General features: G+C 46.8%; 1 protein-coding gene across 2 annotated transcripts in view; it reads right to left on the reverse strand.

Moving 5' to 3' along the window:
• DACH2 (dachshund family transcription factor 2) overlaps window positions 1–27034 on the reverse strand; it is a 502690-nt gene that overhangs the window by 226282 nt on the left and 249374 nt on the right. For both annotated transcript variants that reach the window (XM_084814013.1, XM_084814012.1), the window contains exon 2: window positions 18982–19097. In XM_084814013.1, coding sequence (XP_084670139.1) covers window positions 18982–19097 — 116 coding nt within the window. The remainder of the gene's footprint in view (window positions 1–18981; window positions 19098–27034) is intronic.

Raw genomic sequence — 27034 nt, forward strand, 5'->3', positions numbered from 1 at the left:
CCATTTTATGAATGGATAAGTCTCTCATGACAGCCATTCTGTGAGAGTGTCAATCACATGCCCTCAAAAATCCAAAATGCGCCCACCAGCACATAAAGGCTGGGTACCCTCCATCTGTCCATCCATCCACCTACCTAGCTAAAGTCCAAGAGGAAAGCTTGAAAGAAATGGGTATGTTTAGCATGGAGATAAGAAGACTGAGGGATGACATAGCATTCTGTAAAGAACTGAACAGCTATTACAGAGAAAACGGCAAATACTTGTAACCTCTGGGGCAGGAGAGAACGACTAGATCTAATGGGCTTAGTTATACAAGGGTAGATTTTGGCTGAACATTAGGAACCTCTTGATGGTTAGAGCAGTTCAATATTAGAACCAATTACCAAGAAGGGTGGTGGGTCTCCCTCACTGGAGATCTTCAAGCAGAGACAGGACTGCCCTGTGTTAGGGATGCTCAAGCTCTGAATTTCCTGCATTGAGCAGAGGGTTGGATGAGATTGTTTAAAAGCCGTTTCCAACTCTACAATTCTATCTGTCCAGACATGAAAATAAGTGAATGACCAAAACAAGATAGATGGGTCATAAGGGTTGTAGCCCAACATCATCTAGAGGAGATACAAGGCTGGGAAAGGCTACTCTATAGCAAATATATCCATGTCAGTGAGCTTGTGGCTACCTGGCTACCATGAGAATATTATGATGACAGGCAGATTAGAACCTGATGAGGAGTCTTCCCAGAGGAAAAAAGGAAGAGATATGAAAATGAGCAGAGCTGAAACTGCATAACAGGAAATCCTACCCCCCCCCCCCATAACTAGAACCACCAAACTCCAAAGAAGCTGGTAACCCACCAAAGATCTGAGAAAGGCTGAACTTATAGGCTAGCTGTCCCTGCTTCACCAGTTGCAGCTGGGCCTGCCTCATCAATAGCCACAGCTGGGTCTTCCTCCTCACAAGTAGACTCCTGCTCCTGAGCAGACCCTTGGTCTCAAGTAGACTCTGGGCAAAAGGGTCTTCTGACAGCCAGGTGGGCACTCTGATGACAACTCTGAGCATCCTAACTGATCCATTGCTGTCAAACTTTAGTGAGCCTTGGGCAGGGGGAGGAGAGTCTGAAACCACAGCTGGGCTGGGCATTCCCACCACAGGACCTCTCAGGGATCAAACTCCTCCTCCTCGCCCTCCTCCTCCAAAGAGGTCTCCCCAGGGCTCGGGCTGTGCTGGAGCTTGACAAGGTGTGGCTTACACAGAGGGGCCATAGCACAGTGCTAGAGCACCTGCTTTTTATGCAGAGAGTCCCTGGTTTAATGCCCAGCATCTCCAGTTAGAAGATTCAGGTAGCAAGTAATGAGAAATGATCTCTCTTCCAGAGACCCTGGAAGCCACTGCCAGTTGGAGTAGACAATACTTAGGTGGATAAATCATTTGCTTCAGTAGTAGGGTGGCCACTTATGCATCACCCCAAAAGAGGAGGATGCAGATTTGCATAAAATGTTCGTGCAATATTTTACATGTATGGATAATTAATATATAGCAGCTAATATAATATAAATATAAATACAAGGCTCTCACCAAAGCGGGGAAAACTGTGACCAGGTGACCTGTGTGCCCTGCTCAGTCTGCTGTCCAGGTGCTAATTGCTGATGGGGAATTTCAAAGGGCCCTTTGGGTAGGATCTAACTAAAGCCCTACTTAGAGTAGACCCATTGAAATGAATGGGGCTTAAGTTAGCCATGACTACCTTAAGTCACTGCATTGCAAAGGGTCTACTCTAAGTAGGGCTTTAGCTGGATTCTACCATTCATCTTTAAACTGGATTTGGACTTGGGGATGTACGGACTGTGTAAAATCCGCTCCGTCCGTGTTTCACAGATTGTCAGACACCTTTTTTTCTGTTGTCCGCTCACAAGACGGATAGGTTTTTTTTTTCATCATGCAGAAAAATATGCAAATAATTATGTGAGAGGTTTCGTAACAATTTATATAATGTACCTTAGTACGTGACATTTAGCATATTGTCCCCCATTCCATTAATCTTTTCCTCAGCAGAAACATGTGTATTTTCCTACGAATAAATAGGTGTAAATTTCAGGAAAGTAAAAAAAATAAAGACATCTGAAAGTCCATGGACACTGTGCGGCCTGAGGGGGTCACTCTGCAATGGATTCTGCAGGCTGGATTCTTAGAAATCCAACCTCATTTTGGTCCATCTCAAATTTCTCCAATATCCCTACTTGGACTAGACAGCTCTTCAAATAGAGGCCTGCCCTGGGTAAAGTAGGACACATGGCTACTCTACTCAGAATAAGGCAGATTCATAACTTCCAAGTGTTCAAGGAACCCAGAGACCTCATGAGAAGAAAGAGTAAATTCCCAGGGAGAACAGGACTTGTGCGGTGAGAGGGAGGAGCCCATGGGCAAGAGATGAAGACCTTTCAATATGGCAAAGGCCAATGCAAATCAGCCAGTAGGAGCATCAAGGAGGAAGCAGAACTATCCAGGTCACTACTGAGGCACAGGAGATAAATGTGGCCACTAGAAGCCTCCAAGTAGTCAAATAGTTAAGACACTGGGTACAAAATTACTCTGCTATGCTGCATGTTGACTGCATTCAATTCTAGCAGCTAATTATATCAGGCATGTAGCCATCACCAGTGAGTCCATGGTGCCCAAATGGCTTAGAAGTTGATGCACACACACAGGTTCATACATTATATCCACCCATTTCTCTGTCAGGTCACAGTTTGGGGCAATCCTGCTTGCAGTTCTGGCAGCTGTTGCCAGGGATGTAGCACTGAAGCCCTTCGGATGCTGGTCTGACTTGCTAACAGTTATCCATGCCTTAGTTACATCATGCTTATAGAATCATAGAATCACAGAATAGTAGGGTTGGAAGGGGCCTACAAGGCCATCAAGTCCAACCCCCTGCTCAATGCAGGAATCCAAGTCAGAGCATCCCTGACAGATGGCTGTCCAGCCTCATCTTGAATGCCTTCAGTGTGGGAGAGCCCCCCACCTCCCTAGGTCATTGGTTCCACTGTCGTATTGCTCTAACAGTCAGGACGTTTTTCCTGAAGTTCAGCTGGAATCTGGCTTCCTGTAACTTGAGCCCATTATTCCGTGTCCTGCACTCTGGGATGATCAAGAAGAGATCCTGGCCTTCGTGTCTGTGACAACCTTTCAAGTACTTGAAAAGCACTATCGTATCTCCCCTCAGTCTTCTCTTCTCAAGGCTAAACATGCCCAGTTTCTCTCTCTCTCTTTTTTTTACAAGGGTTTTTGGGCTGAAACAGCATTAGCTATTTTGGCAGGCAGGCCCCCATTTTGCGTCCTCCACAATGCCAATGCGAGGGGCAGTGTGGTGTCCAGATCCAGGGAAGAGGTGTGGCTAGTGCTGTGCCTAAATCTGTCCTCTGATTTCCTGGAAGTTTTCTTCTCCCATCAAAGAGGCTTCCATTGTTCTTCCTCATTCTTAGGGTATTTTATAATTTATTTGTGTGACACTTTTGAACTTACCTAGTCAATGTGAGGTGGACAAGTGTGCCATGAGTATGTTTTCTTTGTATTACACATGTCTCTATGGCTCTGCAGCCTCCCAAGCTGCCTGCACTTCTTGATCTGAAAAAGCCCTATGGGAGGAATTATCTCATGATGCCTTCCTATACTTTAATTGAAGCGCAGGAAGCCGAGGAGGTTACAGGCTGTTGAAGAGATTACAGTAAAATGAAAAACAGGACACTTGCGTACACTCCTCATCCACCTCCTAAGGAAGGTAGGCACAAGAAACCCAAACCGAACTCATGAGAATTTCTCCTACATTTTCTTCTCCTTTGAATTCCTTTTCAAAAGCAACTTCACTTGTATCAAATTGAATGAAAAGGGTCGAAAAAAATGTGGAAGAAAATTTTGGCTTGGCATTAATACAGATATCATTTCAGGTACAGGTAAGGGCAGTCAGTGTGAGATAAGAGGTTTACTCAAAGTATTTTTTTCTGCTTGCTGTCATTATCTGAAAGGGCCATCTGATCAAACCCCAAATTACATAAAGCACTTTCTCCATTCTTAACCATCACCCTCTGCTAACAATAACAACATTGACATGGAGTTTAAGCCTCCTCAAATGGATTTAATATTGTTTCAACCTATTTTCGACATGACATATGTTCCTGTATGATTCAGCCACGTTTTCCAGAATCAAACTCCATGATCTGGCAAACCTAATCTGTTCATAAAATGAAAAGGTGACCTTGCCTAATTTAATAAGTCAGTGTTGAAATACTCTTTCAACATGTTAAAGAACTCTAGAAAGGTTATCGTAGCTTTCTTTTAGAGGAGGTTGCTCTCCCTTTTCCAGGCCATTTCTCTAAACGATATTTCCATTATTGTAACTCCGCTTATTATAATAAAAAAATAACCTGTATACATATTTTGATAATAGCTTTGATTTCTGTCACTGACATCAGTAGGCATGTTTCACAACCTACATCTTACTTAATTTTCAAAATCAAATGTCATATTGTGCAGGTCAAGAGAGAAGTTATTTAGCTGGGATGCTAAATTTTAGCATGGAAAATGAACAACAACAATTAATTGCCATGAATTTAGCATGGAAAATCCATACTTCTAATTTATTGAAATAAATTCAACATCCAGCAGGCATATTTTCACAGCAACTATGCTACAAAGCCCCAGATTTTATTTTGCGGTAGGAACTATAGAATCATAGAATAGTAGGGTTGGAAGTGGCCTACAAGGCCATCGAGTCCAACCCCCTGCTCAATACAGGAATCCAAGTCAGAGCATCCCTGACAAATGGCTGTCCAGCCTCATCTTGAAGGCCTCCAGTGTGGGAGAGCCCACCACCTCCCCAGGTAATTGGTTCCATTGTTGTATTGCTCTTACAGTCAGGAAGTTTTTCCTGATGTTCAGCCGGAATCTGGCTTCCTGTAACTTGAGCCCATTCTTCCGTGTCCTGCAATCTGGGATGATTCTTCTCTGTGACAACCTTTCAAGTACTTGAAGAGTGCTATCATATCTCCCCTCAGTCTTCTCTTCTCAAGGCTAAACATGCCCAGTTCTTTCAGTCTTTCTTCATAGGGCTTTGTTTCCAGTCCCCTGATCATCTTTCTTGCCCTCCTCTGAACCCTCTCCAGTTTGTCTGCATCCTTCTTAAAGTGTGGTGCCCAGAACTGGACACAGTACTCCAGATGAGGCCTAACCAGTGCTGAGTAGAGGGGAACTACTCTACTATGAACTTCAGCAGGGTAGAAATGTCTCCCTAAGGCAATCCTAAGTAAATAGTTGGCCGCCTCTGAACTAGGAGGCGACCGACTATCCAATGCAGGACTGGTGGAGTGCGGAGAGCAACCTCTCCTCCGTGCTCTGGTTGCCTTGCATTCTCAGCTAGATGGCTGATTTTGGCTGTCTGGCTGCAGAATTTCAGAGTGGGGGGGAGCGGACAACACATAGGAAGCATTGTACGGCACTTCCGTGCTCTCTGCCACTCCCCGCCCTCAGGAACGCCCCCTTTCATCCTGCTCCACACTGCTCTACTGAGTGTGGGGCGCAGGACGAGCCGCACTGCCTACAAGGCGGCAGGGGCTGGGATGCGGTTTTCTGGGAACTGATCTTGGAGCATGGGCTCCGAGGTCAGTTCCCGAAAACCGAACGATCTTATGGCCATCTAGCGGCTGTCTAGCGGCCATCGCTCTCCAAAACACAATGGGTAGAGTCCAATGGTGTCCCAAGGCTAGTGCAATTGATCTTGCACGAGTGTTGATTTCCACTAGTGCAATGTCAGTTGCTCTAGCCCTGGGACAATGTCAGGTCCTACCTTTTTACTATGCAAATGTCTACTCTTTTTGACCCATCCTATGTATCACCATTGTTTCTTCCTGGCTGTTTCTTCTTCAGCAACGATTCCACCCCACCCTGGCTGATTTTTATTCCTCCCCTTCCGCTATTACAGAAGAACCTTGACTCCCATGGACAGTTGACTGAGGGGCCTTAGAAAGGGGCGTACATACATCTTCACCAGTGGGAAAGAGTTCCACCAGCAGAGGCCTCCAGTATGCCTGCAGAAAGCTCTGTGGGCGTAGAAGTACTGCTGGCAGTGTTTCCACTGGTGGTAGGGCCAAATCTATGGAATTCTGGGGATGTGTCAGAGACACCTTTGGATCCACTGGATCCAAAGCCCACTTGTTCCCCTTGATTGGGTCCACCAACTACACCAACCTGAGGCTGGCGTACTTAATTCTCATCCCATTGGTGTCAGTGTGAGGGAAACTCTGGGAGGGAGGGGAAATGCTGTGAGAAATTTAAACACAAAGTGCCCACCCCACACAAACACCTTGGCTGGAGTGAACCAGCAGGGAAGTGGCAGATCATCTGCCATGGACCTTATGGGTTGCTCTTCCTGCTATATTGGTGATCTGACCCAAACAGAATTACAAACAGAATGGAATGGCAATGCAGCACTACACAGCCAATGAGAGCTGACTACGTGATGACACCACTGAGGGCAAGGGAAGTCAATTGAGAGCGAAAGCAAATGAGGATGATGAAAATGAACTTTTTTGTTTCATAAATGCAAAAAAAAAATCTACAAGGAGACAGCTTTTCAGTACTTTTAAATACAAAAAATAAGGGACAATAACAATTACATAAACAAACAAACAAAAATTGCTGAAAATATTCTGAAATAATCTGTCGGTGGCTTTGATGCAGCTCTGAATGAGAAGCTGATCTAGTTAAAAATAGCACACAGGAGGAATGGGGAAGTGAAAATGCCTCCATCTTCCTCCCACCCTGTGTGTGCAGCAGGGCTTAGAATAGATGGAGGGCTCCGAGATCAGTGCCCTCTGTCTACAGAGCACCACTTCCATAGGATTATGCTCTTAGGGCACAATCCTATCCATGTTTAGACAGAAAAAAAGTCCTACAACTCCCAGCATGGCCCATCCATCCATGCTGGCTGGAGAATGCTGGGACTTCTACGATTTCTTTCTGTCTAAACATGCATAGCTCTTAAGATATTATTGAAGTCAAGTTTTAATGTTGTTGAAAGCTACCTTGACTTCTTTGAGCGGGGCGGGGGAGGCAGGATATGTTACAAGAAAGAAAGAAAGAAAGAAAGAAAGAAAGAAAGAAAGAAAAACATAGAAATAGAGAAGGCAAGCAACCTGTGAGTAGGTCAGGAATCTAGCTACTCCTACTCTACAGTCTCAAAAATCCTCTCCCATGAACGAAGTTTCAGAGTAATTTCTAACATGCAAAAAGGCCTAGATGATGCAAAGCACCACCTGGGGGGCGGGGAGAGAGATGGTCTTTTGGTTACTTAATTCTGACTGAGGAAATAAATGCCTTTGATACAAACTAAAAGTCCCCTCACAATTCATAAATACGTGGAATAATTATTTTCTGGGGAAGTAGTTCTAATCTAATTTATTGCATTTTTATGGAGTGTTAGACCAACTTCTTATTTGCAGCCTGTCGAAACGGCAGCAAATTATAGCAAACAGAACATTAAATGCTGCACCATAAAGTAAATATTTATCTAATTTGGGATTCTGTACATCTTAAGGAGCATGATGGCTTGCTTTTCTTGTGTCAAAAGGAAATAACGGCCTGCATTATTTCTCTTGGTTGTACAGACTAAAGGGGGCATCACTATCAGTCAAGTAATTCTAAGAGCTGCCGTTACCACTTAAGATTTTTATTATAATACATGACTCTCTTTTATGTTCCAGTGGAGAGACCAAGGCAATCCTTTAAGAAGAACCCAAACTCCAATGCAGTAACATAGTGCAGACCAGCAGGATTACAACTGCCTTAAAATCATGATGACTGGTGCATTAAAAATTGAGTGACCCATAATTTCATGATGACTGGTACAGCTCCCATCATTCTTGACCACTGGCCATGTTGGTTGGGGCTGGTAGGAAGTTGTAGTTCAAAATATCTGGAGGGGCTAGGGATGGGCAAATGAGCAATGTTCAAGATCTCTAGGATTCTCCAGATGCTGTCTCACCACTCGTCTCGTACCCAGTTCCTGTTTGTGTTTGCGATTGTTGCTCATTCTATGCAAGCAGGAAAATTGCGCAAATCGAGCAGTGATCAAATGTTAAATTTGCACAAATTCCCCCAACATTTGTTCAACTTTCCTCCATAGACTAAAGCAGAGCTGATTCATTCTACAGGGGAAATTGGCACAAATTAGGAAATTGGCACAAATTAGGAAATTAGCACAAATTCTAATTGGGAAAGCTGCACAAATGCAACATGACCACATATCTGGGAATTTGCAAACATTATCAGTGGACATGTACTCATTATCATGATTGTTGTGGTATAAAATATTTGGAGGGATTCAGATCAACCAAGCCTTCAAGACTTAGACTCCATAGGAGTTCTGGGAGATGGGCTCTGGGCAACTTCCCAACACTGACTGGAGCACATCCTCCTGGTTTACTGGAAGTCTTGGATATTCTACTGGTGACCTGCTGTCAACAAATGAGGACTGTCTGAGTCTCTTCATGCCAAGACCATAAGGTGATCTTATGTCAGATGATCTCTAACAAGCAAAATGTAAAGATTGGGCCCAGCATCTCTGCAGAAGCATCTCGAGGGGGCTTGGGAACAGACTCCGAGTCTGATGAGGAAGAGCACAAAGCAGTGGGAGAGTTATCAAGGTTTCAGGAGATAGAGCAGGGAGACAATGGAAGAGAGGATTCTTTCCAGATGCCAGTTAATCAGTTGGTTCAAAGCCAAACAGAAACTTCTCCCTCTGTAAGAATACAAAATCTTACAGGGAGGGAGGAGTTAGGAGTGATAGATGCCAAAATCAGATGTCAGCTCAAGAAAGAATTGCAACTTTGGGAAGTAAGGTATTCTACAAAGTCAGCCCATCAGAAGAGGTTTCTAAGGGAAAACTCCCTGAGGGTGGACTAGAAAAGACACTCAAGTTTCATACTGCTTGCTAGTGCCAGTTTGATTGCAAACTCTCCTAGCAATAGCGCATCCATCAAAGACAGCTTCGGGTAGTCTATGTAGTACTGTGCAAAGCTAATTAGAAATCTTAGCTCTAGGTTGCTGGAGGCTGAGAAAGTCCATAACCTGAAGCACTGTCGATCTGGCGAATTTGCACAATCAAGGCTATTTACTAAGTGATCGACTACTTTGACTACGAACACGCCGGGCTTTGGCACTCGACACAAAATACAGGAAGCCCACAAGCAGGACATAAAGGCAAAGGCCTTCTCCCCTGTTTGCCCCCAAGCAACTGGTATTCAGGGGCATATTGCCTCTGAACCTGCATGTTGCATAATGCCATCACTGTATTTAGCATTTGTATATCACTTTCAACTTTTCAAAGTGCTGCACATGCACTATCGAGTTGCATTATAGCAACCCTACAAGGCAAGTCATAGTTACTATACCCATATTAGGCATTTTTATACCCATACTGCAGGTGGGGTAGTCTCAGGCCAAGACAGTGTAGCTTGCCTTAGGCCCCTTGATGATTTTGTAGAGGAGGAAACGTTTGAATGGAGGACTTCCTGATTCAGACCTCAGTCTCTTAGGGAGCATTCCCGTTGTCCCTGGCAAGTGTCCCAGGGGCCATAGGATTGTGCAAATTCCCCCTTCCAAGGTCGGAGACAGCACTCTGACCTTGAAAGGGGGAGTTGGAGATCTGCCCCCCTCCCTCATCCCCTCACAGCTGGCGTGGAAAGAACCGCACTGGCTTGCCTTTGAAGTTAAAAAAGCAACTGCAGAGGAGGAAGAAACGGGGTGTTCCAGTGGGCAGGGGAGGCCTCTTCCAGCCTCCTTCTCTCCCTTTCTGAAGTGCCATCACTAGATGGGCAAAAAAGCCTGTCTAGAAAAATCTGAAGGGCGGAGGATGGGGAGGCAAAGATCGCCTCCACTGCTCCCCCTGTCCTGCATTGGATGATCAGATGCCCCCGAGTTTAGAGGCTTCCGATCACCAAAGGGGGAATTAACAGGAGTGTACCTTTTGTTGTTCAGTCATTCAGTCATGTCCGACTCTTCGTGACCCCATGGACCATAGCACGCCAGGCCTTCCTGTCCTGCACTCTCTCCTGGAGTGTGCTCAAGTCCATATTCATTGCATCAGTGATGCTATCTAGCCATCTCATCCTCTGCCGTCCCCTTCTCCTTTTGCCTTCAGTCTTTCCCAGCATCAGGGTCTTGTGTTATGCCAGCTCATGCCTTCTAGCCCTTGGTAGACCTATCTAAGCTAGTGGCTATTACTATACCCAGTGGCAGCAAATCGCATAAGTGAATTACACCCTGCACGAAAATGTACTTCATTTTGTCTGATTTGAACAGGGATGCGTGGGGAATTCGTTCTATGCGAATTGCTATACAAACTGACCAGATCCGCTTCTCCAAGGCTAATGTGTGGATCGGAACATGGCTATCCTTCAGGTTTTGCACTTCTCCAAATTTTGTGATGCAGTTCCCGTCTCAAAAAACACATATAATGCATTTAAAATGCATTTAAAAAACAACAACCTAAAATGCGTATTTTGAGAGAAAAGATTGAAAAAATACATATTTCAATGTCTATTTTCAGGAAGATGTTAACTGTTGGTTTGTTTTTAATTGCAGAAATGCAGATACAGAAAGGAATGGACTTAAGAATGAACACATCTGAGAATGACAGATGGGAAACAGACTATTCTTTAGTACTGAATCTTTAGTACTGAATCTCCTGCCAGACAGTCTCATTGGACAATCCAGAATTCCGGCATCAGGAAAGAGGGAGAATAAACTTCTCTCTATCAGCTTCCTCCACACCATGCATAATTTTATAAACCTCAATCATCGCTGCATGTCAACCCTCCCCCCTTCCCCAGCCGGTATGATTCTGATGCCCAATTTATGCCACCTCTACTTATTTTTTAAGGAGAAGAATCATGCCAACCAGGTGTCTGGGTGGAATGCTTCTGTTGTATGTTGCCTTCACTTTGTGGTGGTGGGCAGGAAGAGGGTGTTCCATCTATCATCCCAAAACTGGCACCACCCAAGTCAATGTCTGACCTGAACCTAAGGTGCAATCCTATGCATGTTTAGACAGAACGAAGTCCTACAACTCCCAGCATTCCCCTGCCATCCATGCTGGGTAGAGAATGCTGGGAGTTGTATGACGTTTTTCTGTCTAAACCTACATAGGATTGCACCATTAGAAAAGGAAGATCAAGCTTGCGCAATACAGGATAGGTTCAGTATTTGCTTGTAGAACAGGCACGCACCCTCTCCATCAGGCAGGGGGGGTGGTCTTGCATGCATGTGCTGCTTGGGGGTTTCCCATGGGCAGCTGGTTGGCCATGGTGTGAACAGAATGCTAACAACAACACCTATTACTTTTATTTATAGAAATAAAACATCTCAAGGACTAGGTGCTACGCAACCATTCTGTTAAAAAGAACAACCCCTGCCTGCAAGTTTACAATCAAAAAGAATATTAGATGATGGAGAAAGGTAAGGGGACAAAAAAGGATGCAGAAGCAGAGGTCAGAGGTCAAAGGCTTGGGAGAAGAGAGATGTTTTCAGATGTCATAACTGAGGAAAATGATTTAAAAAAACACAAAACCTTAAAAGCAAAGTGTGTGTGCCTTTAGCTCCACAAACCAAATCTGACCCTCTCCGATTTAGCTTTAGTTGGTCATGACAGTTTGTAGACCCACGTACTACATTTAGATGGGTGTTTTTGTTTTTAATTATCAGAGGACGATTCAAATAAACCAACACAAAACCTAGATCTTCCTGCAATCCCTTCAAGGCATTGCTCGTGAGCCTGCGATCTGTATAAAATCCTTCTCATTTTGGTTTAGTTTGAGGGCACACCAGATGGAACGCAGGGTACTGTGGGATCTGCCATTTATCACAATGACAGTGCGTAGGTAGCAACGAACCTCTCACCACAGGGAGCCAGGACTGCAAATGCAGAGTGCAGGAATCAAAGAGCTGGACTTGGTAGAGTTTGACAACACTTGCGCTGCTCATTAACTTAATCATATTAATTCATTAGCCTTATACATCAAAGTAATTCACCGCAGAATTGTCACCAAGAACCATTTATAACTGTTCACATTCTCTGCGCAGAGGGGGAGTGAAGCGGTCATTCCAAAGAAGTACCGTTTGCTTCACATGTTAATCGTTCCTTTTGTATGTGTCTGAATAGCTGCCTACCCCAACCTGGCGCCCTCCAAGCTGGCTGGGAACGATGGAAGTTGCATTCTAACACATCCGCAGGGTACCAGGTTGAGGAAGGCTGATGTACAGAACTGGTTGATATATCGTGGCTGCTGTGTGAAGATGCTTTGTTTTCTATCAGCTCCATTTTGGGGCTTCTAACACACAGGCTCCATCAGGAGTACTGAACCTCTTTCATCTGAATTCTATTTCAGAGAAGCTCTCAGGGGCCGCATTCCAGTGGTGGGTGGGGGCTGGGCAAAAGAGGCATGGCCAAGGTGAAAGGGGCAGGGCCAAAGTACCAGCACATTTTAGTTAAAGCTCTGACTGCCAATCATGAAGCCTTACGAGAGGCATCTCAACTTTTTGGAATGGTGGGGGGGGAGGCACAGAAGCCACAAAACCACCAAAAATGGTTGGTGATTGGGGGAGAGGTGTGTGGCCACCTGGGGAACTCTGGAGGGCCAGATTGGGACCCCAGAAAGGCTGGATTTGGCCTCTGGGGCTGAGCTTGTGCACCCCTGATCTACATGGACATTTAAAGAAACATTGGTACATGCGTACGATGCCCAGACTTCACACATTTGTCACAGGAAACATCAGAATAGCACCAGTGTTTCCAGCATCAACGTGCAGAGATGTCTGAAGTTGACACATAAATTATACAGGTGGTATAAAAATTATACCATTTTTTTCTCCATAGCAAGGAAAAGCTTCACCTACTGACTTTCTAAATGCCAGGCTGCTATTTAGGGGTGGTGCGGGTGCCCAATTCCATCCAGGAATCTGACGGAACTCCCCCTGCCCGCACACCCGAGTACTGCTCGCCGAGCCCCTGCCCCCGTTCGCCACCTACCTACGAGCAGTGAGCGGCCTACACTCACCCTGGTGGCCTTGTGGAACTCCATGGTCACCAGCTTTTGAAAAATAAAACAGTGATCACAAAAATGTGCATCTTTGTGTATGCATGAAAATGCGCATTTTTGCGAAAATGCGCATTTTTGTGCATACACAAATCTGCGCATTTTGCAATCGCCATTTTATTTTTCAAAAAGTGGTGACCGAGGAGCTTGACAAGGCCACCAGGGTGAGTGCGGGCTGCTCACCGAGCACGGGTGGGGCTCAAGCGCAGTCCGAGGACCAGCAAGTGGGGGCAGGGGCTGGATAGGGGGCTGGAGAACCGAGACAGGGATGAGTTTGCACATCCATACTGCTATTAAAAGCACATTTGACAGTCTGGATGAATGCATCATACAGCACGTCACCTCAGACCCTCTGATTTCTAGTGACCGTGGCGGTGTGACAAAATGCGTACAATTTGCACCTTGAAATCACCATCTCTAAGAATGGTTCACTCTGTGATAAGAGAGGTGCCATATGGGGTGATTCATACTCAGCTATCATGTAGGGTGGCCACTTTTTGTCCCACTGGCCTCACTTCTCTGACTTTAATAGCAGCCGGCCAGCTAGCCATGAATTTATTTAGAACAGCCTTCACACAGCAGGTGCAACATGTCAACAACCACCCCTTAGTTCTGTTCGTTATATGGAAGTTGTATTAACATACAAGGGATGGTTTTACATATCCTTAATATTCACTAACTTTCACTGAACACACTTTCTTCCAGCTGATGAGGAGGTAAGAATGGTCAAGCTGGGTCAGATCAATGCTTCCCATAAATCAGCATTCTGGCCACAGACAGAGGCTAGCCAGATGGCTTGGAGCATGGGTGGGATTTAAAAGCAGGAAGAAATGGTGGTATCTGTTCTTCTCTCAAGCTTTTCTCTCTGTAAAGCTTTAAGGTGGCAGAACAACTGGACCCAATCTAGACATATGGGTGACATGACCCCCAGCCCTCGGACTTTCCAGTGTGCAGCAGAGGATTTTGCTGAAACAACAAGGCACATGCTATTTCCTTAGGGGTAGGACAATTATTGCCTTATGCAGGGCCCTCTCAGTCAGAGGACTCAGCCCAGCCATCATCCTCTAGCTCAGAGGATGAGTCCCTGGCCCAATCCCTATCTCCCCCACCTCACCACAGTCTCAGACTACAAAACCAGGCAAGGGCCTCCTAACAATCCGGTCAGGTCTTCCAGGAGGGGCAGAGCTGACCACATTACAGGTCTTGGCAGCAGCTTACATAAGGCTTCAGTTGGCTTTAGCTCCCAGCTGAGACAACATCATCCTATTGTCCGAGTAGGAGAGAGTTCCAATAAGCAGGCCCCAGTTGGACCTATTTAAAGACCTATTTTCTCCCTGCCTTGATCAACTTTCCTGCCTTGATCTTGCTTCCAGCTTCCCCTGCAAGCTTCAAGGGACCACAGAATGGGACAACAGCTCATCACGAGATCCTTGTACCTCTTCATACAAGAGGTATGAGGGGATGTTGTATGTTGAAATGGTACAAACACACACTAGAACTCCCTGCACACCAAAAATCAGATGTTTAACCATACTTTCCTCCACCTGCAATCTAAAGTGGTACAGTCCATGGATAGTTTGACCATATTGCAGATTCTAGTCAAAGTTGAGATGAATATGCATATGTGCAAAGCTCGCAGCTGTTTCCTCAATATCCAATCCCAAGAACTCCAGAGAACTCAAAAGCATGCTTGCAACTTTAAAAGGTGTGACCTTTTAGTTGGTCCTAACCATATCATTTTCCCAGTAGTAACATATGGCTGTGAGAGCTGGACTATAAGGAAGGCTGAGCGCTGAAGAATTGATGCTTTCGAACTGTGGTGCTGGAGAAGACTCTTACGAGTCCCCTGGACTGCAAGGAGGTCAAATCAGTCCATCCTAAAGGAAATCAACCCTGACTGCTCATTGGAAGGACAGATACTGAAGCTGAAGCTCAAATATTTTGGCCACCTAATGCGAAGAGAAAACTCTCTGGAAAAGACCCTGATGCTGGGAAAGACTGAAGGTAAAAGGAGAAAGGGACGGCAGAAGATGAGATGGATAGATAGCATCACTGATGCAATGAATATGGACTTGAGCACGCTCCGGGAGAGAGCGCAGGTCAGGAAGCCCTGGTGTGCTACGGTCCATGGGGTAGGGATGTCAGAGAATTTCGCCACGAATCTCGGGAAGGCCGAATGCCAGCGCATTCGGCCCCCCGAAATCGGTGGCAAAACGGTCTGCCCCCCCGTCCCCCCCCCCGGGGAAACTTACCTTCGGCCAATCTTCCTGGCGGCGGCGGCTCCGGCGGTGGTGCGGCGGCGGCGGCTGGTCTTTCGACCGGCTGCTGCCGTCGCCATTTCCAGTTAAAAAAATAAACAAACAAAAAAACGTGATAGGCTACGTAAAGATTTACGTAGCCTATCATGGCTAGATTTTTAAAAAACACTGTGATAGGCTACGTAAATGTTTACGTAGCCTATCACAGCTGATTTAAAAGAAAAGAAAAAACCTGCGCGTATGCAAATGGCGGCGCCCATGGGCGCCGCCATTTGCGTTCCTTATTTTGGCACGTCTTAGTCTACGTAAACATTTACGTAGACTAAGACGGCGAAAATAAGGGGAACGCTAATAGCATAGCATCTACGCTATTTGCGTTCCCTTTATTTTTGCTGTCTTAGTCTATGTAAATGTTTATGTAGACTAAGACTTGCCAAAATAAGGAACGCAAATGGCGGCGCCCATGGGCGCCACCATTTGCGTACGCGTGGGGGTTTTTTTTCTTTTAAATCAGCCGTGATAGGCTACGTAAACATTTACGTAGCCTATCACGGCTGACTGCAGGGACGCAAACAGCGGTGGCTATGGCCGCCGCCATTTGCGGAGCTGGCCGGCCAGGATTCGGGGGAGGAGGGATGGAGTGCCTCCCCCCCGGCCAGAATTTTGGGGGGGAGGGGGGGAGCACCCCCCCAGCCCGAATTTCAGGGGGGGGACGGCACGCCTCCCCCCTGGCCAGAATTTCAGGGGGAGGGACGGAGCGCCTCCCCCCCACCGCGAATGTCACCCTTCGAAAAGGTAAGTGACTTTTGTACATCCCTACCATGGGGTCATGAAGAGTCGGACATGACTGAACGACTGAACAACAACAAACCATATCATACACTGTTTGGGGTTTAGAGGTTGTGGGAAGAGGACCTTGTTCTGTCTTGTCTTAGAATTCTGTCTGTTACAAATGATGTGAGAAATCCCAGAGTTACACTGATGTTTCCAGCAACAAATGCTTAAAGTTTAGGGATTATGTGCATATGTCCACATGTATCCAAGACATGTGCATGCAAGTTCTTAAAAGGTTTATGTTCACATGTGTATGATGTCCGTATTTCGCATGGTGAACATCAGCACTTATGTAAACTTGTAGTCCCTGCTTACCAGGAGCTTAGTTTGCACCTGTCATGTGGGGGCACGAGAGGGGCACATGAAATCCTCTCATGTGTTGCACAGCTGGTGGCTGGGTCATCTAGCCAGGTGCCCAGCCACACTGCAAAGCTGCAAGCAGCCCTGAAAGGCAATCAGTATCACCGGCTGGTTCAGAGGGGCAGAGCCGCAGATTGGGGAGGGAGAGTTCTCTCCGAGGTCCACTCCCAGGGGATAAATTAGAGGGGTCTCCATGCTTTCAGACGTTGCTGCCTTCCCCACCCACCTTCCCTCTTTTCAGTGTTCTTTCCTTGCTATGGACAGAGGCTAGCCGCTGCCTGACAAGGCTGGGAAGAAATTTTACTGGCCTATGCAATCAGTCTGCGTATTGATAGGGGATGGAGGCTGCCTTCCTCGTAGCAATCCTGTTGGGTCTAGCATTTAACTGCTTTGTTTATCTCTATCGCAATGTGTTTGATGGAGGCATTAGTCTGGATCCATTTCAGGGACTCCATTGCTCCCCAAAGGGGAATCCCCATAAGGCAGGGGTGGTGAACCTCATGCCCAGGGACAAATCTGACCCACCTGGGGTCCCAATCCAGCCTGCCAGGGTCCCCCAGATGGCCAGCCTTATTCCCCTGGTCCAGCCATTTCCTCAGCCACCAATCATTTGGTGGTTCCCAGCTTTTATGCAGTCCCCCTCCTCCTCCACCACTACCACCACCACCACCACCACTCCATTCTTTGTGCAGTTTCGTCCCCGTTGTAAAATCTTGAGAAGTTTCTCCTAAGGCTTAGTTATGGGCAGGAAGAGTTTTATGCTACAATCATTTGTATTTGTATTTCTTTGTATCTTTGCCCCATCTCTTTTGCCTTCGGCCCTGCCCAACCCTGAAACGTGCCTCCCTGAGAGCTTATCTAAAATGGAATTCAGCCCTTTTGACGAAAGAACAGCCTCACCCCAGCCTTAAGGGATCTGGAGGTGGTGTTTCAGTATTTCAGCCCAGCATGGGGACCGACACACCCGCCGCACACAAAAGGTCACAGGAGGAGTCCATCCACATCAGGTCACACCATGGTGGCCCCAATATTCCTGCTGCACCCAACAACGTCACAGCAGCACATGGGCCCAGGTGATGAATCAGCCAGCAATCAGGCTTCCTGAGGACTAGATTCTCAGCAAGAGAAGGGCCGTAGCTTAGTGGCATCTCCAGGCAGGGTAGGATAGCATCCTGCCAGAAACTCTGGAGAGCCGCTGCCTGTCAGAGTTGACAGTACTGAGCCAGAAGGACCAATGGTCTGACTCAGCATGTCAGGTTCTTTGGTCCCTGATGTCAGGGTGGAAACTGAGCCCAGAGAGCCTCAGAGCAGTTCGGATTCTGAGGAGGATCAGCAATCCGTGGGAGAGGAGCCAGCTCATCCCTCACAGGCTCAGCACCTGGCAGAGATTCCTCCTGCCGGCATTCCTGAGATAGATAGTGACCCTGGCAGTGAGGGAGTGCGGGAGGGGGGCTTCTTAGATGCTCGACACAGATGCAAAGAGCGACGAGCGATGGAGGGCGTGGAAAGGAGGCGTAGCGCCTGTGTGGCGCGCAAGCAACGGCCGCCTCCCATGGACCCAAGGGAAAGAGGGAGGATCTCTCCATAGCCCATAAGTTCTGGGTCTTCAAGTGACTCTTTCAAATGGGGATCAACTGCCTACTTGAAGCTTAGGCCACTCTGCTGTTCCTTGCTTAAGTCGCTGGTGATTAGCATCTGAAAGAGTCATTAAGTGGTAAAAGGATTAAAGCTTTGAAAAGAATCCTTTCGTCTGTGTCTTGAGTTGGCTATTGGAATCTACTGAGAGAGGCCGCCAAGGCACTCCTGACACCTATATCCTTGCCCTATGCCACGCCAAACTCTATGAGCGGAAGCCAATAATCATTTTAAAGCCATTCTTCCAGTCTGCATGTGGTTACGGCTGCCATGCTTGGCACTACCAACATTTTGTGCTGGTGGCGCAAACATCACTGGTATTTCACACCACTATGAACACATACAAAGGAGCTCTGAACGTTCTGATCATTTCCTTTGACATCCTCTGCATTTTGAGAAAGCCGGGGGTGAGGGCATTTCTGCCTGCTCACAACCCTTAAGAGAGAGTACCCTTGCCTTCTACAAGGCCCATTGAGATAAACATTTCCCCCATATCATATAGCCAAGTATCTAATGGCACTTTCCCTTTAAGGAAATTACGATTAATGAAGAACTAAATCGCAAATCCATTAGGTTTTAGTCAGCACAGCAACACCGCGCGGGGGGTTTTCATGAATGCTCAAAAAATCCAATAACGTAACCTCTGGTAAAGCTTGAAAAGCCCTGAAGGACGAGGCAGTTAGATCAATATTAGTTTATTTCAACTGCTGTGCAGTACGAAGAGACGGAGCCGATCATCCGACGGATTTTATTACCTGTTGGGGAGATAAGTCCCGGTGATAAGAGGCCTGGCACTCCGTGGGGCAGAAGGCGCGTGTTCTCTTGTATCGCAACCCCCAGAGAGCGCTTGGGGGGCCTCCCCGGTCGTGAACTGTTGAAACAAAAGTGAAAATAAACTTTAAGTGCTCTTTTGTCAAAAGGATTTGCATAGTAATGCACTTTGCATTGATTTTAAAGGCCCTGAACGGTGTAGGCCTTGGCTATATTCAAAACCTGCTCTGAGAATCTTAACTCTTTGTCTTCTCAGAGACCACCTGATTATACGGGGATCCTGGCATTGGGTCTGAAGTCAGTGGTGGATGATCTGCTTTTTGAACCACTGGACAAGGAGTGGGAGAAATGTGTAGTTCCATTTCTGGGACCAAAAACAAGACAATTTTCCTAGACCAGGGGGGCAGAATTCCAGCCCTGGGGTCCAATCTGGCCCTCTGGAGGTCCCCAGAAGGCTATGCCTCTTCCCTTGGCCCCAATCTGTCATGTTCCTTCATCCTCTCCCTTTGCAATCAACACACTCCAGGAAACAAAGCTTCAGGCCAACACTACTTTATTAGTAAATTACTAGCTTCTTTACAAATGCAGATTCTAGGAAAGCCTCAGACTTCATAGAACCAGCTAATCCACACATCTACCAATATCAATAGAGGAGATGAAATGGAAGCTAGAGAAGTTGCCAGCAGTCTAGGCACACGTCTTGGCCAGACTTGCTTCGCAGGGATGCCCCTCCCTTAGGATGGCTCCCTCCTACATTGGCTTCCACGAGCAGCCAACTTGGCGGAGCATCTGAGCACTGTCCCTAATTTTTCCCACTTCGCTCTGTGATGGACCCTAGCATCCCTCAAGTCACGCCCCTCTCTCTCCTCCTCCTCTGAAACCGGGGTTCTCATGGTGGATGAAAGGGGGAGGGGCGTACAGGCTGAGCCATCTGTGTGTCAAAGTCTTGGGAAGAAAGTCTCACCATATCTGGGCTCACTAGGGAGGGTGCCTCCCTCCGTTCTGGCTGTTCCCATTCTGACTCTGAATCTGAGCTGCCAGACATCTCCACATGCTTAGATTCGTTCCTGACACAACCCTTCCCTCCAGCTACTGATAATTTGGTGGTTTCCTGGCTTTTCTGCAGTTCTTTCCCCATTCTAAAAGGTTGAAATGCCTCTCTTAAGGTTTAGTTATTGGCCATAAGAGCTTTAAGCTGGATGATGCTTGCATTTAAGCCAGAAGATGCTTGTATTTTTGTTATTTTGGCTTCCACCCCAATGTGCCTTCGGCTCTGCCCTTTTTCCTTTGGCCCCACCCACTACTGGAGTGCAGCCCCCGAGAGGTTCTCCAAATGGAATTCAGCCCTCAGACAGAAAGAGTTTCTACACTCCTAGACAATTCAGGACTATGAGCTGTCTACCAACTAGATTTTTATGGCACCTTTCCTCCAAAGACTTCAGTGTCAAGAGGTCGCCCCTGCTGCCTTCTGAAATCCTCAGGTAGCCAGAACCAACACGCAGGCAACAGGGTTCTTTTCCAAGGCTTTATTCCCATTCAACCTAATGATGCTTACAGATGCTAATTGCTTGATCCTACGAGTGAGACTTAAGAGAGCTGCCTACGCGGGGGTCCTAACCTTAAGAATCAGTTGATCTCTGTTTGGAGGGGAAAGCGGGAAACCTCTGTCCTTATGAGCTAGGAGGACAGAGTCCACTCCTTTCCCGTGGGGCATAAGGGCGCCGCTGTTGCTGTCGCGCCAAGCGGGTTGAGCATCTCCTCTCAGCACCCACCATCTCACACTTGAGGGTGTGCCGGTGCCTAGTGTCCAGAAACTGCTGTTGCTCCTCCCTCTCCCTGCCAGGGTCACTATCGCTCTCAGGAATGTGTACCAGGAGGGGCTTTCCCCTGGCTGCTCCTCTGAACAGCGTGCGGGCTCCTCTCCCGCGGTTTCTAACTCTTCCTCAGAATCAGAACTGCTTTGGGGCTCTCTGGGCTCCGATCCAACCCTGACAGATATACCCCATTTTGCCCCTAATAAGGACCCTGTGAGGGAGGCTGGACTGAGCAGTAGTGACTAGCTCATAGTTAAGCCTAGTGGAGAAATGGGATCTGAAACCCAATTTCCCCAGCCTACGTCCAACACTCTGTCCACTACACCAGCCCTTGTGGTTAAACATGATAACTGTATTATGGTTGACGAGAAAAAGGATTTTGTTAGCTACATATCCTTGTCCCATTGAGACCTGGAGGGTATTCTGGATTCTGAGACATCCCTCCCATTGAGCTGGTGGGAGGAGCATCTTGACGATCAGCTGACCTTTCAGACAGTTCTTGGTACACAAATACATTGGCAAGGAAGTCCATCCTGTAATATTGCTTTCAGAAGGTGCATCTCAACAAACCTACCTGTAAAATGGAGCCAACCTAATCCAGAACTTATTTCTCCAGAATTTCCTTATTTCCAGGAGTTGAAGGTTTAATTACAAAAAATGATAGCATGGCCAAGGTCAAGTTCACACAGTTGAATGAAACTTGTGCTGCTCTTGTGGGGAGGACAATTTCCCCCTCCCCTTCTCCTCTCGCACCCTCACTTCAGAGACCTTTTAAGGGATATTGTATGGCAGAACCCATTCCCAAAGTGACTCCAGCAATATATCTTTTTGACTTCTCAACCCCAGCTTCCCTTCCTCACAGATGGATGGGTGTTTCTGGAGGCTGCGCAAAGGGGTTTGGCTAACAACTGCAGCCTCACCTATCAAAAATCTCAGATTTTTCAACCCTTGTTCGAGCTGTTTATGAATTGCAGTTAAGAACTTGAATCCATAATGCAAAAGAAGGAAAATGGTCTCTTTGTTTTTATCTGCAGCATCCACCCCACTCTCCTAATGCAGGCTAGCTGGCACATCATTTTGTAGCTGTCACAGCAACAACACGTTAGGTGTGTCTTGTCCAGGGATCACACTACACATTGGTTACATTACATCAGCCCCAGTAAGAATGTAAGAGCCCTGCTGGATCAGACCAAGAGTCCATCTAGTCCAGTATTCTGTTCACACAGTGGCCAACCAGCTGCCTACGGGAAACTCACAACCAGGTCACAAGTGCATCAGCACCCTCCCGCCCATGTTCCCCAGCATACTGCCTCTGATACTGGAGGGAGCATACCGCCATCAGGACAAGTAGCCATTGATAGCCTTCTCCTCCATGAATTTGTCTCACCCCCTTTTAAAGCCATCCAAATTGGTGGCCATCACTACGTCTCGCGGAAGCGAATTCATAGTTCAACTATGAGTTGTGTAAAGAAGCCCTTCCTTTTATCTGTCCTGAATCTCCCACCAATTAGCTTCATGGGATGACCCCGGGTCCTAATATGATGAGAGAGGGAGAAAAACGTCTGCATTCTCCACACCATGCATAATTTTGTACACCTCTGTTGTATCTCCCCTTACTTGCCTTTTTTCTCATCTAAACAATCCCAGATGTTGCAACTTTTCTTCATAGAGGAGTTGCTCCAGCCCCTTGATCATTTTAGTTGCCCCTTTCTGCATTTTTTACAACTAGAAAATATGCTTGTTGAGGTGCAGTGGCCAGAACTGGGCACAATATTCTAAGTGTGAATGCACCACAGCTTTGTATACGGGGAGCATGATCTTGGCAGTTTTATTTTCAATTCCTTTCCTAATTATGCCTAACGTGGAATTTGCCTTTTTCACAGCAGTTGCACACTAGGTTGACATTTTCAGTGAGCTGTCCACCACGACCCCAAGATCTCTTTCCTGGTCAGTCATTGCTCACTCAGATCGCATCAGATTATACTTGAATTTGGGACTTTTTGTCCCAGTGTGCATCACTGTACAAACCGGCATAATGTCTCTGAGATGTGGGGATGGGCGATGGCAGGGCACTAGATCGTCATCAGAACAGGCCAGATCTGAAAACACTTTTGTGTTCTACACCCCTGATAGCTTGCACTAGCTGTAGTACAGAATTATAAGCCACCAGTATGCCATACCTGGGCAAGATGGCTGAAAGGGCCACAGCAGTCAAACTACAAATGCTTCTAGAGGATACAGATTTTCAAGATCCTTTTCAATATGGGTTTTGGTCTGGTTCTGGAATTGAAACTGCCTTGGTTGCCCTGATTGATGCTGGGGTGGGGCAGTTTAACCCAAACAATTCTTATTGTTTGTTCATATGCATTAACTGACTAAGGGCACAATCCTATGGGGATAGGCAGCCGCCTCCAAACTCGGAAGCGACTGCCTATCCAATGCAGGGCAGGAGAAGCATGGAGGGGATCATTCCCTCCATGCTTCTCCTGCCCTGCACTTGCAGCTAGACAGCCTATTGAGGCTGTCTAGCCGCGGGAGGGTGGAGTGGGGGAGGAGGCTGCCGGACAACACATTGGATGTGTTGTACCGGCATTTCTGCCCTCCCTGCCCCGGAACGCCCCCCCCCCGGAATGCCCCATTTTGGCCACTCCGCACTCCTCTTGCAAATGCGGGGCATGGGGCTGTTCCACACTGCCTGCGAGGCAGCATGGAAGGAGGGGAAGGTCGGTTCTCCGGGAACTGACCTCAGAGCGTGGGATCCAAGGTCGGTTCCCAGAAAACCAGATATCCTATGGCAGTCTAGCCGCTGGCTAGCGGCCATAGGATTGCTCCCTAAAACACATACAACAAATCTATTAACATTTAATAGATTCATTTGATCAGATGATAGCCATAACAACAACAAATACAATAAATATAACCATAATAACACATTATTAATAATAATATTTATCACCATCATCCTTAGTTTAAATTTCAGTGCAGAATGGCTGTGAGCCAAATCTGCATATGGTAGAACAAATAATTGTTGAATTATATTGAAAAACTACAAAACCCATGATGAAGCAAGATGAGTGAAATCCACATGTACAAACACATCTGGAGCCTTGAATACTGATTGAACAGCACATGGACTGGGAAACATTTTCTCCTTTCGTCTCTCCTTGATAGAAACCCATTTTACCCAGATGAGTAACAGAGCTTTTGACAAACATTCCGTTATACAACCAACCGGCAACAACAAATGAAAGGTTTATAGCAAGAATGATTTCCCCCCCACAAATGACTTCTCTCGTTCGGAAAGGAACAGAAGTTAAACTTCACTCCATCACGTTTGTAGTGGCAAAGCTCTTTATCAAAAGGAGACAAACTCAGGGTTTAAATGACAGAAACTTCTGCTATCATTGCACAGAGGTGCCATTATGGTATTCTTGCTTTCACAAAATGCATGCATACTATTTGTTTTATTGTATATCTGTCTAACACTCAGACAGATACACATCATGAAATCATTCTTGAGTTTACTATTTTAGGCCTTTGCCTTTTTATCTAGATTAAATTTTCAAGTTCCACAGTCAGTGCATTTGTCCCCTTTACTCTGGGGAATCTATACAATACAATACAGCACAACATGATATAAAAACCTGCTGTACAGATCAATACATTTTATCACATAATGCTGCTTTGCCTGCAGATACCTCCTCTTGTTCAGCAGCACCCAGCACCAAGAACGTTTGTTTCTCACGTCACCACAGCCTCATATTTAAGTGTCCAATTTGGTATGGCCACCAGTGCACTCAAAGAGGTCATGGGGACTGAGACCCCAAAAGGAGAGGAACATCTCAGGACGCAAATATTATTTGTGGCCTTTCCGCAAATAAAATCTTTGCATCCTAGGATCTTTCTCTTCTTTTGGGGTCTACTTTGGGTGCTTACCGGCTTTTCCACCCCCATGGCAACTGAGAGCCAACATGTGATGGAACTTGTGTTGGAACCTCTTTCAGCCCAAGGGCCAAATTCAATTTCAGAGAAATTCTCGAGGACCACATTCCAGTGGCGGGTGGGACTGGAGGCAAAAGGGGGCGGGCCCAGAAATATCAGCATAGTTTCGCTTAAAGCTCTTACTGCCAGTAATTAGGCCTTAGGGTTCAAAATTTCAACCTTTTAGAATGAGAAGAATAAAAACTGAAAGAATCTGGGTAACCACTGGTGGAAAGGACATTGGTGGAAAGGAGGTGGGGCCAGGAGAAGGCTGTGTGGCCATCTGGGGACCCCATGGCCTGTGGTCCTGATTTAGGGGGTTCATTTGTGTTAACCTATTGGCCTGTACAGTTGCCCGGGAAACAGTAGCAAAGACAGGCAAAGATTTCTGAATTCCCACCATTCCCACTACCACCACCACCTTCTTCCAGATAACTCCAGGGTCTCTGGAGGGACATACATGCTGCTTGTATCACAACTGTCATCTTGGCTGCAGCCGTATAAACTTCTGTATGTCCGAGGCAAACATTCACTTCTACGGGGGAGGGAGATAATGAATGAGAATTGTGAATGCCTTTGGGGGATCACAGAATCATAGAATAGTAGGGTTGGAAGGGGCCTACAAGACCATCAAGCCCAACTCCCTGCTCAATGCAGGAAGCCTGATTCCCCAGGCAGTCTCTCATCCAAGTACTAACCAGGGATGATCCTGCTTAGCTTCCGAGATCAGACGAGATCAGGCACATCAGACACCAATGGGCCATGTGCTCCTGGATCTACAGGGCCCCCATTCAGACATCATGTCAAGTCATAATTAAGCCTGACTATGATTTTGTAAAACATCTGAAACATGGTTTGTGACCAGCCAGCAAAGCAGAATCAGAAACCATACATGGGATCAGATGCCATGATTGGTAGTAATTATGTTTTGGTGTGATGACTGAATTGACAAACCACAGTTAAAAGCATAGCTTACCTCTGGAGGCTCCATAGTAATAAAAAAGGTAAAGGTGTCCCCAACCAGTCATGTCCGACTCTAGGGTGTGGTGCTCATCTCCATTTCTAAGCTGAAGAGCCAGCACTGTCTGAAGACGCTTCCGTGGTCATGTGGCCGGCATGACTGAACACCGAGGTGCACGGAACACTGTTACCTTTCCCGCCGAAGTGGTATCTATTTATAGGGATGGTGGAGAATTTCTCCCCGAAACTTCGGGGGGCCGAGCGCCAACGTGTTCGGCCCCCCGAACAAGTTTCGGGGAGAAATCCTCCGCACCCCCCCGCCCCCCGCACCCCCCCCCCAGGATGGGACTTACCTTCACCGAATGTCCCTCCCGGTGGCTGGTCCGGCCGGCGGTTCGGCGGGTGTTCGAGCAAGGCGGGAGCGGCAGCCGGTCTTTCAACCGGCTGCCGCCGCCGCCATTGCAATGAAAGAAAAAAAAAAAATGCCCCCTGATAGGCTACGTGACGATTCACGTAGCCTATCACGGCTAGATTTGCAAAGTCAGCCGTGATAGGCTACGTGAATCGTCACGTAGCCTATCAGGGGGCGTTTTTTGTTTTTACTTTCGCGTTCACGACCGGGCGAGGCGCCTCCTCCCCGGCCTGAATTTCGGCCGGGCGAGGCGGGAAGCCTCCCCCCCAGCCTGAATTTCGGCCGGGAGAGGCGGGAAGCCTCCCCCCCCGGCCTGAACTTCACGGGGGGAGCAGCGAAGCGCCTCCCCCCCACCGCGAACGGCCTTCGACGACAGGTAAGTGACTTTCGTCCACCCCTACCTATTTATCTACTTGCAATTTCTTGCTTTCGAACTGCTAGGTTGGCAGGAGCTGGGACTGAAGACGGGAGCTCACTCCGTCACACAGCACTCGGGTCTCGAACTGCTGTCCTGCCGACCTTCCGGTCTGCAGTTCAGCATCTTAACCACTAAGCCACCGTGGTCTCAAAGTAATAGGAGAACTGAAAAGATGGAAGACAGACACAAAAAAGACAAGCGGCTTTAAATAATGGCTGCTGAGAAGAGTTTAGAAAAGAAAGAAAGCTGACAAGGAAATCTAAATCATGGGTTGCTTGTACGTTTGGAAGCACAAACTAAGGTTTTTGGGTCTGAACAATGGTTGAACAAACCATGCTTTGGTGTGATATAAAAAAATGAAGTGAACTTCATTGGAAGTCCATTGTGGACAGGAAAATCCAGTGAACTGTCATATGATACTGTAAAACTGCAGTTTTTGCAAGCTCAAAAAT

Source organism: Heloderma suspectum, chromosome 9, assembly GCF_057233095.1.
Source record: "Heloderma suspectum isolate Gila_16-S chromosome 9, 16-S_ref, whole genome shotgun sequence".
NCBI lineage: Eukaryota > Metazoa > Chordata > Lepidosauria > Squamata > Helodermatidae > Heloderma > Heloderma suspectum.